Source organism: Symphodus melops (genome assembly GCF_947650265.1).
Source record: "Symphodus melops genome assembly, chromosome: 21".
NCBI classification, from domain to species: Eukaryota; Metazoa; Chordata; class Actinopteri; order Labriformes; family Labridae; genus Symphodus; species Symphodus melops.
The window spans coordinates 18,771,157-18,782,994 of NC_136711.1; the positions used below are offsets into that span (position 1 = coordinate 18,771,157).

At 43.9% G+C, this 11,838-nt stretch overlaps 2 protein-coding genes across 3 annotated transcripts in view; one reads left to right on the top strand and one right to left on the bottom strand.

The window, feature by feature from the left end:
• Positions 1-606: 606 nt before the first annotated feature.
• On the top strand, positions 607-6,865 carry cdk5r1b (cyclin dependent kinase 5, regulatory subunit 1b (p35)). Of its 2 annotated transcripts, none has more exons than XM_079372049.1 (3): positions 607-1,003; positions 2,232-3,338; positions 4,407-6,865. In XM_079372049.1, exons 2-3 carry the CDS (start codon positions 2,434-2,436, stop codon positions 4,426-4,428), a joined length of 927 nt encoding a protein of 308 aa, XP_079228175.1. In that variant the 5' UTR covers positions 607-1,003; positions 2,232-2,433; the 3' UTR covers positions 4,429-6,865. The 2 variants fall into 2 exon arrangements, with proteins under 2 accessions (XP_079228175.1, XP_079228176.1); XM_079372050.1 differs by having other exon boundaries at positions 2,235-3,338.
• Positions 6,866-8,083: 1,218 nt separating this feature from the next.
• Positions 8,084-11,838, bottom strand: part of myo1d (myosin 1D) — an 83,606-nt gene continuing 79,851 nt past the window's right edge. The window contains 1 exon segment of the mRNA XM_079334018.1: positions 8,084-11,838. This exon segment is cut by the window's right edge and continues 1,060 nt beyond it. The gene's annotated coding sequence lies outside the window, so the exon portion shown is untranslated.

The window sequence follows — 11,838 nt, forward strand, 5'->3', positions numbered from 1 at the left end:
ATTCATCAGCAAGACACAATAACGTCAGTGTTAATATGAATATTTGGAATAAGGAAAACATAATAAAACAATTTAAATCGAAAAGATATTGTGGGAAAAATGTAACAATAGCCTGTCATTTATGCATGCATAGTCTTATGTCCGCAGTCCATAAGAGTAATCTCTTTTATATTGATGACTGGCTGATTATCGATGCAGAATAAAACAATAGCAATATCTGTCCAAATGGAAATAAATGATGCAATCTTCCGACCATAAATCATTGTGGGGTGCCACAGACACGCCCCCACTAGAGAACTGAAAAAAAAACATTTGTTATGATGTTGCCATTAAATATTACAGTACTATAAAAAATATAAAAGCTAAGTTATTGAGATGAGATGGCCCTTGCCCTCACAAGCTTTGGATTTAAATAGTAAATTAAAAGAAAGGTTTGTCTTCCTATGCAACTATAGATCCTGCCAAGACAACATACTACATACATACGCAGTGCATATATGACTGCTGATTGGTGGTAATAGTGTCATGAAGAAAACCATTGAGTTCACTGGGTTCAGTTTACATGCATGCCTGCTGTGTGTGTCTATAGGCGGAGTAGTTTCTCGGCACTGACAGCAGCGCGCACAGAGCACAGAGCGGCGCCCCACCACCGCCTTTGCGTCAACCAGCAACCTCACACAGTCAATGACACAACACAACATCAGCCCTGAGCTCGCAGCATCCGCATCTCACGGCCAGGAGGACCAAGGAGCACATCTTCATCCCAGCATCCATTCCACAACTGCCTGCCATCGTCTGCGCACCGCAGACTCGAGAGGCGTGCTCATCCTCAGCTTTTCTTTTTTTTTTGGTTGACTCGACTTGGATTATCGTCTTTGTTGCATTTGTATTCTCCGCGATGGTTTGATGTTTTTTATCGCGTTTTTGGCGAGGAAACACAGGATCTAGACGAGGGACATCATCGTTGCATCGAGATTTAAATTCTCACTAGGCCGGATATCTGGTAAGCTCTTTCATTTTTCAACATATGTGTGAGTAAAATGTGAAACTTTACATCACACGGATCTGTGCATCCTCGTGCTTGAAAATAGAAAATACGCAGCAATATCTAATAAGGAAAACAACGAAATAAATTGAAGTTCTGATGGAATTGAAAATACAGATGTACAAATCCAATGAAACATGACGAGATATTAACAGGTTAGAGGGCAACATGATGATTTTCTATGTTTTAAGCCACCGCCGTTTACGCCCATCGTTCTGTTTCGACGCAGACGCTCAGTTTCAGCACCACGGAGAGCGCCCGATGTGCACAGCTCCTCCTCACTGGCAGAACCTCCTGCGTGCTTGAATTCATTCCCCTTAAGTCACATTAAAGCTGGTGTTTTTGGAATTCATTCACAGCTGATGAGTGTGATTGATTAGAGGGTGAAGGAATGAAGGATCCAGCAGCCTGAATCCTGCGCAAGCCGATCCATCGCCTGTCTTTAGAAATGCAGAGATACCGCAGTGAGGGCGAAAACATGTCGTGTAAAGAAAGGATCATGGATATCTCTTTGCTTATCTTTTTCTGTATTCATGCTAACCAGTATGACCTTGAATTTGGTTTTTTAATGAGCCCAATCCTATATCTGCATCAACTCGACCTTCACCTGTTATTAAGGTGTTTACGTTTCTGTCTTCCATTTTACTGCGAGGGATGGCGCGTGGTCCATTGGTCGGCCATTGCCCATAAAATATGGATCTCTCAATGTTAAATATTAATGAAATAACAATATAGGATCCATTTATATCAAATGCGGTGCAGTATTCCTCTAAATGGACGATGCACCATCTAACATTAGATGTGTTTCCCCTTTATGCACTTTACTCTCCTGCATATTAATGGAGCCAATTTTATTTAGTATAATATCACACTAATATGTCCATAATGTTAGCATTGATTGACGCTATATTCTGCTGGAGGATATATGCAGCTTGAATTCATTAGGAGCTAAAGACTGATCCATTCTAGCACTTACTGAGTCAGATCAATGCTGCTAATAAGCCTGGGGTACAATCAAATAAGCCCACGTTCAGAACTGATAACAGCAATATTATCTGATGAAAGCTGGATGACTATGGATTTGATATAGAACTCTAATACATGTTGTTTACGAGTTAATAACTATTAATGATTTAAAGGTCAAATTGATCTTTCACTGATTGATGTTGATCTTTTCTGCCTCCAGCAGACGCAGACAGAGAGCTGCACATCCAGCCGAGACCGTACAAAGGACACATCTCCTCGGTTTTACATGCTCAGCCGCAGCCTGTAGCCCGGGACCCCCAGCTCCCAGAAGCATCGAGGCGTTTAGACCCTCAGGACCCTCTCTGGTAGACGCTTCTCTCACCCAGTGCGGCTGAAGCCCCTGGACGTCCCTCATAGTCACCATGGGAACCGTGCTGTCTTTGTCCCCCAGCTACAGGAAGGCGGCTCTGTTTGAGGATGGACCCGCCACAGTGGGTCACTACACCGCCGTGCAGAACAGCAAGAACGCCAAAGACAAGAACCTGAAGCGCCACTCGCTCATCAACGTGCTGCCATGGAAACGGATTGTAGCGGTGTCGGCCAAGAAGAAGGGCTCCAAGAAGGTGCAGCCCAACGCAAACTACCAGAATAACGTCACTCAACTGAACAACGAGAACCTGAAGAAGTCGCAGTCATGCGCCAACCTTTCCACCTTCACCCAGGATCAGAGCACCCCAGCTCTCACCAAGAACTCCAACAACACGGTTTCGTCCGTGAAAAAGGCCCCTCTCACCAACTCCAACGTGGCCCCTGGGACCCCAAAGAGAGTTATCGTGCAGGCCTCCACCAGTGAGCTGCTGCGCTGCCTCGGGGAGTTCCTGTGCCGGCGCTGTTACCGGCTCAAACACCTGTCACCGACTGATCCGGTGCTGTGGCTGCGCAGCGTGGACCGCTCCCTTCTCCTCCAGGGCTGGCAGGACCAGGGCTTCATCACACCCGCTAACGTGGTCTTCGTCTACATGCTTTGCCGTGACGTGGTCTCCTCCGAGGTGGCCACGGAGCACGAGCTGCAGGCCGTGCTGCTCACTTGCCTCTACCTGTCTTACTCTTACATGGGCAACGAGATCTCCTACCCGCTCAAGCCCTTCCTGGTGGAGACTTCCAAGGAGACCTTCTGGGACCGCTGTCTGTCCATCATCAACCTGATGAGCGCCAAGATGCTGCAGATTAACTCGGACCCGCACTACTTCACTCAGGTGTTCGCGGACCTGAAGAACGAAAGCCAGAAGGAGGAGGAGAGGAGCCGTCTGCTCATCGGTCTGGACCGGTGAGGGGATGCTGGGGGGAGGGGGGGGAGCACAGAGGGGGCAGGGGAGGGAGGGGGGGCATACTCCAGTCTGGCATTTTGACAAGTTTGAGAGGATAATTTTGATGCTTTTCACTTTAATGTCCAATCTACAACAACATGTGGACAGTTTAGAATTTGTCATTCACAACAACCATCTAGACTTAATGATCATAAACCTTACAGGTAGGCTTATGGCACTTTTCTGACAAGAGAAGAAGCTCAAAGTGCTTCAAAATGGGGGAATAAGTACACACAAGGATTTATTGATAATGAGTCCCCCACTGTGATATGAAAAGTGAGAACAATTCAGCCACAGTTTGTCAAATAAGGACGTTTGGCACGTGCAGAAGTTAACCCTACGTCACATAATGTCGCCACAGAGCTAATCTGCTACAGTTGTAGTTTACTTCCTGTTTAGCGCCTGAATAAAATGGCTTATTTTAGTAGATTTGAATGACACTACAGAAGGTTTAAGGTTGCCTGACAGGTGTTTTGCATCTCATGAAGACGTAGAAGGGTAAGACCTACCGTGTGTGTCTGTACGTGACGCTGAGGACGTGACAGTGCGTCACCTGTTTGACGCCGTGGGGGAAGTAAACAGGCTGAGCGAGGTTAACGTGGAGAGATTAGATAGAGCTAGTCGTTAAGAGTTTCCAATGATGAGTGGCCTCCCTGATAATATCATCTTTTGCAAAAATTTGTGTTGTGTTTGATAACAGTTGCTGACCTGATAATGGGAGGTGAGATTAACAATTAAGGCCAAATTCTATTTTTAAGCAAGCAAAGGATGGATTATCTTTAACCTAAGAATGAAAGCTTTTTTGACTGATGAACAAAAAATGCCAGACTTGGGTAGATCCTCTGCTTACATACAGATATATATCTATTTAATCTTACAAAAACATTCAGACAAAAAGACTGAAAAAAAAAAACATTTGAAAAGGGAGCAAACATCTACAGCAATGAATGTGGACAGGACTGAGGCTGCAGCAGCCCACCAGTGACCTTCTGACTGTTTGACGATTTGATGTGCACTGCCTACTGCAGGAGGGTGAGGGCCATCGCCTGACTGGCTTTCTTCATGCATCACGGATGAGCGAGCATCCTCGGCTGATAACCCTGGCTCTCTGGAACACCAACGTCCCCCCCCCCCTCCATGAACACGGATACGACTGGACACTTTCTGCTGCGATGCATATCTGAAAGAAGAGCGACGAGCATTCATGCTGGGTCCGTGTTTTTGCAGGACTTTTACTGTACAAGGGAAGATTGGGTGGACTGTAAGGAGGCATTGCATTGTGGGACTTTTGATGACAGGACAACAGCCGGAGGAGGTGTGGCCAAATTGAGTGGTCATACTGTTGGTCAGAACTTTATTTTCGTCGAGAAAAAAAAAAAGAGTTAATGGATGTTTTACCTCCCAGAGGCTAACACCAATGGAGGCTTGTTTATTGCTTTTCTGGAACAAGTTTTCTTTCTTTTTGGTTCTTTTTTTACTTAGAAATGTAATGTTTTGCACGTGTGCCATGCAATTTTCGTTTCCAGGAGGAAGGCAGGAGCAATTATTCTATCTCTTCTTTTTACTTGATTTAAAAACCAACTGCATCTACATTAGAGAATGCTGTGAACAAAGTGACAATAGTTTTTTTTTTCTAGCTCTGCTTGCTAAAATAGGCTATTTGTTTAACCAGGGGACTTCATTTTGTACTTTTGTCGATAGGTTGTGTTGCAACCACTCTGGAATGATGTTTTTGATTTGTGCTTATGATTCAGCATAGCAAATGTTCAAACAGTGCCATATCTTTGATGAAAACCCCACGAGTCTGAGAAACACTGAACTGTTTGTCCTGCTGGTGGGGGATGGGGTGGATTTTCATCTTCTAATAACTACTTACTGACACCTAATTTATTGCCATTTATGTATTTATTTAGGCACATTAATGTAAATGAGAGAGGAGAGACTTTGCAAAGGGAAGGACATGACGAGGAGGTTTTGCAGGCTGTGCAGGTGCGCTCATCTTTGGTGGGAATGAAGATTGATCTGGTTTATGCAAATGAATGTTGCAGGAATTTATTGATCCACGTGTCGTTGAAAATACCCTTCGATCAAAACCAATTCTTAGTCTGATCATCACCAAAGTGACATCATCAAGGACACCTTGAGGAGCCCAACACTGACCCTAACGCCCCCCCCATAAAAAACATCTTTTTATCGTGCTACACTGGAGCTAATCCCACCTGCTGTCCCACATATCATGAAAAGGGAAGCACACACATCATCACCATGGGAATACAAATCTTTCAGTGACGCTCGTCCTGCACAAGGGCACAGGACGATCCATCTGCATCGCCTCTGTGTAAAACCAAATGTGAGGCGGCGTCCCGTTCACGCAGGGGGGCTGCAACAGATCAGGAGTAATCACATATTCAATCCAACAAACTACTCGACTTAAAGGATGTGCGGCAGTGTGGAATAGGGACACCATTAAAACCAAAACAGTAAGCATGCAGAACAATTCAGATGGGATTATTTTTTCTTCAAGTAGACTCGTTGGAGATTCTTCTCTGCAGCTTTTTTTTTTCTATCTCTATAAGGCGTCCAATCACTGTGGGAACTTAAGTATGTCTATTCAGATATGTATTAGAAACCAGTTTTCCCTTCTCATCAGTACAGACACATTGTGCGTCCTCTTCAGCAGTGTTAATGGACTGGGCGTGCCAACGAAAGTCTTCTATCATGTTTTTTAAGTTGTTCCAAGAGAGAGGAAGCCTTGTGTTAGTGAGTCAGAGGAAATGAGCAGCTCAGATTGTCACATCCTGGAGTTAGATCAATAAAGGAAACTTCTTTTGTTAGCTTTTGCTGGCACACAAAGGGGGGGGGGGGGCACAGTCTCTGACAGGGCGTCTGCTCGGGCAGGAAAAAGCAGGGCGTCGGGTTGAAGGGCCTCAACGGAAAACGAGAATCCTATTCTCCCCCGTCCACCTGCCCCGACTCACTTGAAATGTGCCATTTTTTCCCCACTTTGCATCATTGAGTAGTTGTTTGAGACTTTCAGAAGCTTATTAAATATGAAAAAAAAAAAAAGACTCAAGTGATAGTTAAAGATTTCTGTCAACATTTTTTTCTGTATCTTGTTGCGTACTTTGTAGATAAAAAAACGAAACAGTGGGTTGAGAAGTTCAAAGAGGGGGGGCGTTCGAGGGCTGCATGTGTGCGTGAATGTGTGTCTGTGTGAGTGTGTGAATGACGGCGTTTTATTTGTACAGAAGAATGTGTGACAGTTTTCTTATGGACGTGAAGCAAACACAGATCACACTGGTACTCGGACTTGGTTTTCCCTTCGCTGTGGTGAGGCAGGGGTGTCCATGCTGTTCAATAAAAATGTTCTTTTCGAAAAAGACAAAAAAAGCTCTTTGTGTAATTGAAACTTTTTTCATTTCGTTTCTGCTTATTTTAATTTATTTTTGTACTGTGATGGAAAAATAAAAATGCACTGATCGTTCAAGGCGGCCATTTGTCTTTTTGTGTTTTCACAAGTCGACTGAGGGGAAGTTGTCTCGCTTAGATCTGGACTTTGTAAACACGAGATGTCATGTGTGTGTACACTAAAGTTTCAGAAAAGCTCCATATTTAAAGGATTTTCAAAACGACCACATTCAGATCTGTGGGTCTCTGAAACTTCACGCTTAACTTGGATTTAAAGGGCCGGTCTTAAGGGCACCTAATTGGTGGAAAAGAGGGAGGGGCAAGTGTTGTTATTTCACTTCTAACCCCTCGATTACTCCCTTGACTTGCAATGTGTGTAAAGTTGGTCAAGAAGAAGAATGGAACTGTCCGGATTCTTCATGATGACTTAAAGGGCTGCTTTAATTTTAAGTGTGGGCCATTATTCATAAGATGCGGTGGTTTGATTCCCATCTCACACACCATGTATCAAACAGTCTTTGGGTAATGACGCTGAACTTATTCTCTGTTTCTACAATTCAAATTGGAAACAATTCAAATGAGTTTCTCCCTTTTGTTATATAGGCAATATTAGGATTATAAAATGAAGAATTTACCTGCACGAGCAAGGACAACGAGGTCACAACGAGGAGCTTGTAACAAGTGAATTAAGGTTAAATTTTATAATTGTTCCAATCCATTATAAGGATTCATTTAATTTATTCAACCAGCAGGTCAGTCCACAGACCAACATCATATTAGATGTTACACCCTCATTTGGAAGCAGTGCTGTGTATTTAAAAGCACCGAGAGCCCACCATGGAGGCAGATTAGTTTGGGTCAGTTCATTCTTCACAAATCACTCTCTGTCCATTTATTTAAGCAGCAGGTCAGGCTGTCCTGCTTTACTTACTCAGTGCCCTTTAGGAAAGAAAAGTCCAGCCGATAGTCATCCATCAGCCAGTGGATTAAAGCCCCCTGCTGAGTGTGTAGCTCCTGGTGGCTGACGCAGTGGGAGTGGGAAGCGGCGTTGTCATGCCGACTGCAGGGGTTTAAGTTCGTCACCACGTCACTCAGCGAAGCAGCTGCTGGTGGGTGGATTAACGTTCAGCTTCGGCCAGCTATTTCCACAGCGAACGGCAAAGAGCGCGGCCGACCTCGGGGGGGGGGAATGTCTCGAGTTAACGTTGGTGTTTGCGTGACGATCATAACGATGCTCGTTGACTCCCCGCGTTTCAACTCGTCAGCAAGCCAGGAAAAAAAGTCTTAAAGAATCAGCTACTGAAGCAAATACATTTATTAATAAAACGATTAATGACATACTTTTCCTTACTGAACATCACGGAATACACAATCTGCATTTATACAGAATACATTTGCACAGGAAATAGTATTACAGCGGTGAAGTTCCCTTTAGTCTTGATCTAGATATTACAGTATACGGATGGAATGTAATCACAAATATGCAAAATATAAATTCGATATAAAATAAGGCACTTATTGAACGAGAGGTGTGTGCATACAGACTTTGAGCCACAGGAATAAATTATGGAAGGGACAAAGGAATGTGTTACCTTTTGGCGAACAATGACGGGGCTTAGTAATGAGACTCTTTTGTATGTATGGAACAAAACACACACACACACACAAGTGAATGATTAAACAGCGTACGGAGGAACACAATGGCACACGTCTTCTGCTGTTAACATGCAGAGCTTCTCTTTATGCCCATTAATAAAGAGTGTTAATTAAGAAGGTGTAAAGGGATCATTTCATTATTAAACCTGCGTTTAGGTGAATCAAAGAGCAGAAACGTCATCTTTGCTGAACAAAAGTCACGATTACAAGTTTGAATGTGATTCAAAAACTGCTGAGAGGTCACATAATTCTCCTCATTTCAACAAATAAGTCTCAGAGCTCCTCACAGCATGCGTTTAGTTTCTTGTTCTAAATCTGATCCTGCCTATAAAGCCTCTCTGTCTTTACTGTACTCACACACTCACAGAAGAGCAGAAAAAAAGTCACACAGGAAAATGAGATGTTGAGGAGAACTCTGAAATAATGTAAGAGCGAACACGGCAGATGAATATTTGAGCTTTGCATTAGATCTGAGCAGCCACTGGCACATTGTTGTTTTTTAAAAGTAGGATTTGTAGATGAAAATAAAGTGAAATAACATTTTTAGGTTTTTGACTTTAATCTCTTTTGTTGCTGCAGAATGTTTCTCCTATCGTCTGTTTCTGCTCGCTACTCTTCTATTGGATATCTTTTCTTGCTGGTGTTGTTTCCCTTTTTTATTTCCAACACCTCCCGGGCACAGGACGGCTGAAGGAGAAAAAAAAAAGAAAGAAGAAAAATAGGAAAACCTTCACTACCCTGCAGGACGGCACAGTCAGCCCAAGTGGGCGAGGAGCGAAGCGATCTGACAGAAGAAGAAGAAGAAGAGTGAGGAAAAAAAAGGGGGGGGTAGGAGAAAGGGAGGAGTGGAAGAGGAGAGGAACGAGGAGGCCAAGCGAGGCTTTGTTCACGAACCCCCTTTAGCCTGAAGAAAGCAGAGAGAGAAGTGCTGAAGTGAGGAGTGACACGGAGTCCATCCTAATGATGAGCGGTGAATAGCGGAGCAGAGAGGAGGAAAGGCCCTGTGGGAGATTACACTGCTGAAGGATATGGAGAGCAGCAGACACACACACACACACACACACACACACACACACACACACACACACTTATCACAGGCAGCCTCTGCGCTTGAGCTCCTCTGAAAATCGCCTATTAAGGCTACCCATGTCACTTCCTTAATCCAAGCACCAGTTTCCCCAAATGACTCCTTTCTGTATCAGAGTTGTTTTTTTGTTTTTAATCGAGCAACAGGACAAGGTCAGCCAGAAAGCAATTTGCTTCACGAGTACTCACAAACTAATTAAGATAAACGACGTGTTCAGACTAAGGCACAACGCTTCTGTGGCTAAAATGACTGCTAACGACTCGTCCTTCCTGGTGAATTAAAGAGTTGCTCTGCCTCTTCAACTAGGCCAGACACCGAGGGAGCTCTGAATCCTGACCTTGAGCTGTCCATCTCCAGCCCACAGTCTTTACTTTGTCTCTGAGCAGAGCCGGTACAGAAAAACCTCTGTGGGCACAAAGAGTCCCAGGCAAACATCTGTCATATAATCTCTAAGACGATGGCAGGAATCCAAGTTAAAGTAAAGCTGATGTTCAAAGAAACTGCTTCTTGACTTGGAAATTGCAACGTTTCACTGTATCACTAATTTAAGACTCAATTTGTTCGCCTGGTTGGCTCCAAGTTTTACACTTTGAACCTCCTGCAAATCCCTTAAAAAAAGTGGTACCCTTTGAGGAAATGGAGGGTAAGAAAGTCCAGAGGGAGGAGGGCCAGTCAGTTTAAGGAGGGATACCAATGACTGCACGCTTGAGTTCACTGCAAGAACCTAACGTCCCATTAGCCTCTGAGCTAGCAAGTTTGCAAACTGACCATCAATTTAGCATTCATTTGGAGTTTTCCTCTTACTTCAGCAGGATTACTCAGTGGAATTAATTTCATCCCTTTGGACAAAATGACAGTGAAGATAACACTAAGAAACAGGGAGAGCACAGGGTGTAGCATTAGCATGCGTCACACTAGCTAACTTGTTAGAGGTTAGCTCTTTCACGCTAACTTGTGGTGAGTTTGTTTCTGAACTGATTAATCAACAAGATAATTAATCATATTAACTGATAACCAAGGCCAATATTAAACTCTAACTTTAGAGTTTTAAAGCAACTAAAGAACATGTTTTTAGAGCCTCAGGCCCGGCGTTCCCAAACCTCTCAGCCCGCGACCCCCAACATAACGATGCTAGCGACTGAGCACCCCATTGTCCCTGGAGGTGGTTTATTTGACACAATATCATATGGCTGTATATATTATAACATTAATGGGTAAAATATAACATTTTAACCCATTTTTTAAGGTTTTTGGAAGGAATCTTACAACCCACACTTTGGGAACCGCTGCCTCAGGCTTTGTAAGCTACTCTGGGTGAAATAGGTATTAATACTATCCATTCAAGCACATAACACGTTGCAACTTTACAACTGTGCTGTAGAGAAAGTTCTGCCATCATCTCACCTTTCAGTCACAACGACGTGTTATTGGTTTCCCAGTAGGCTATGTCACTTTACATACAGCGTTGTAGAAGCACAAACTGACGTGAGGTGCAAAACAACAGCGGTACCTTCACGTACACACACACAGAGACTAGCACACACACACACACACTTCGGCTCTGATATAACGATCTTATACCTGCGATAGGACCATTAGCACCTTGAACTGGAAATGTGCAGCTGTCTACAGACTAAAGCCAAACATCTCCATCTCACTCGTTAGTGTGCTGCTCGACACGTTTGCAAGAACATATTGTGCATTATAACACGGCTCACAGGTTGTGAGAGCAGAGCAAACCGAACTGTCAGTACTGATGATGAGCTGTGTTTGTATTGGCTGGAGAATAGTGAATGGCGTTTAGCAGCATCAGACAGAAATCAGGCCTCCAAAGATTTTCTGCTCGTACAAAAAGTCACTCCCATCATGGAACAGGGCGCTAAAGTAGGACAGCAGTCTGATTACAGGCTTCACAGCCGTCTGTCTGCACTGCTTCTCTGTGGCCACTAGCCAGACTCTCGGCCTCAGAGCCAAGAACAGGAGAGCCCCACACACACACAAACACACAGCACACCACAGTCGCACTCACACACTCTTTTTTTTTTCTCCTCTGTGTTGAAGGGGATATTTGTCAAGCGGAAGTCAATTCCAAACGACTAAGGGCCACTACAATTCATTAGCCTGTTCACGCAACACAAAGACGGCAAATGAGGTTGTGTTCAGGGACTGGAGTTCACGTGGGATAACACAGTACTGGCCACAAACACTCAGCTGCTACACTACAGAATACTAACTTGGATACTTTGGTCGTCATAGTTTCCGTCTGTTCTTCAGGTATAGTGTTGTATTTATATGCTTAATAAAGTATT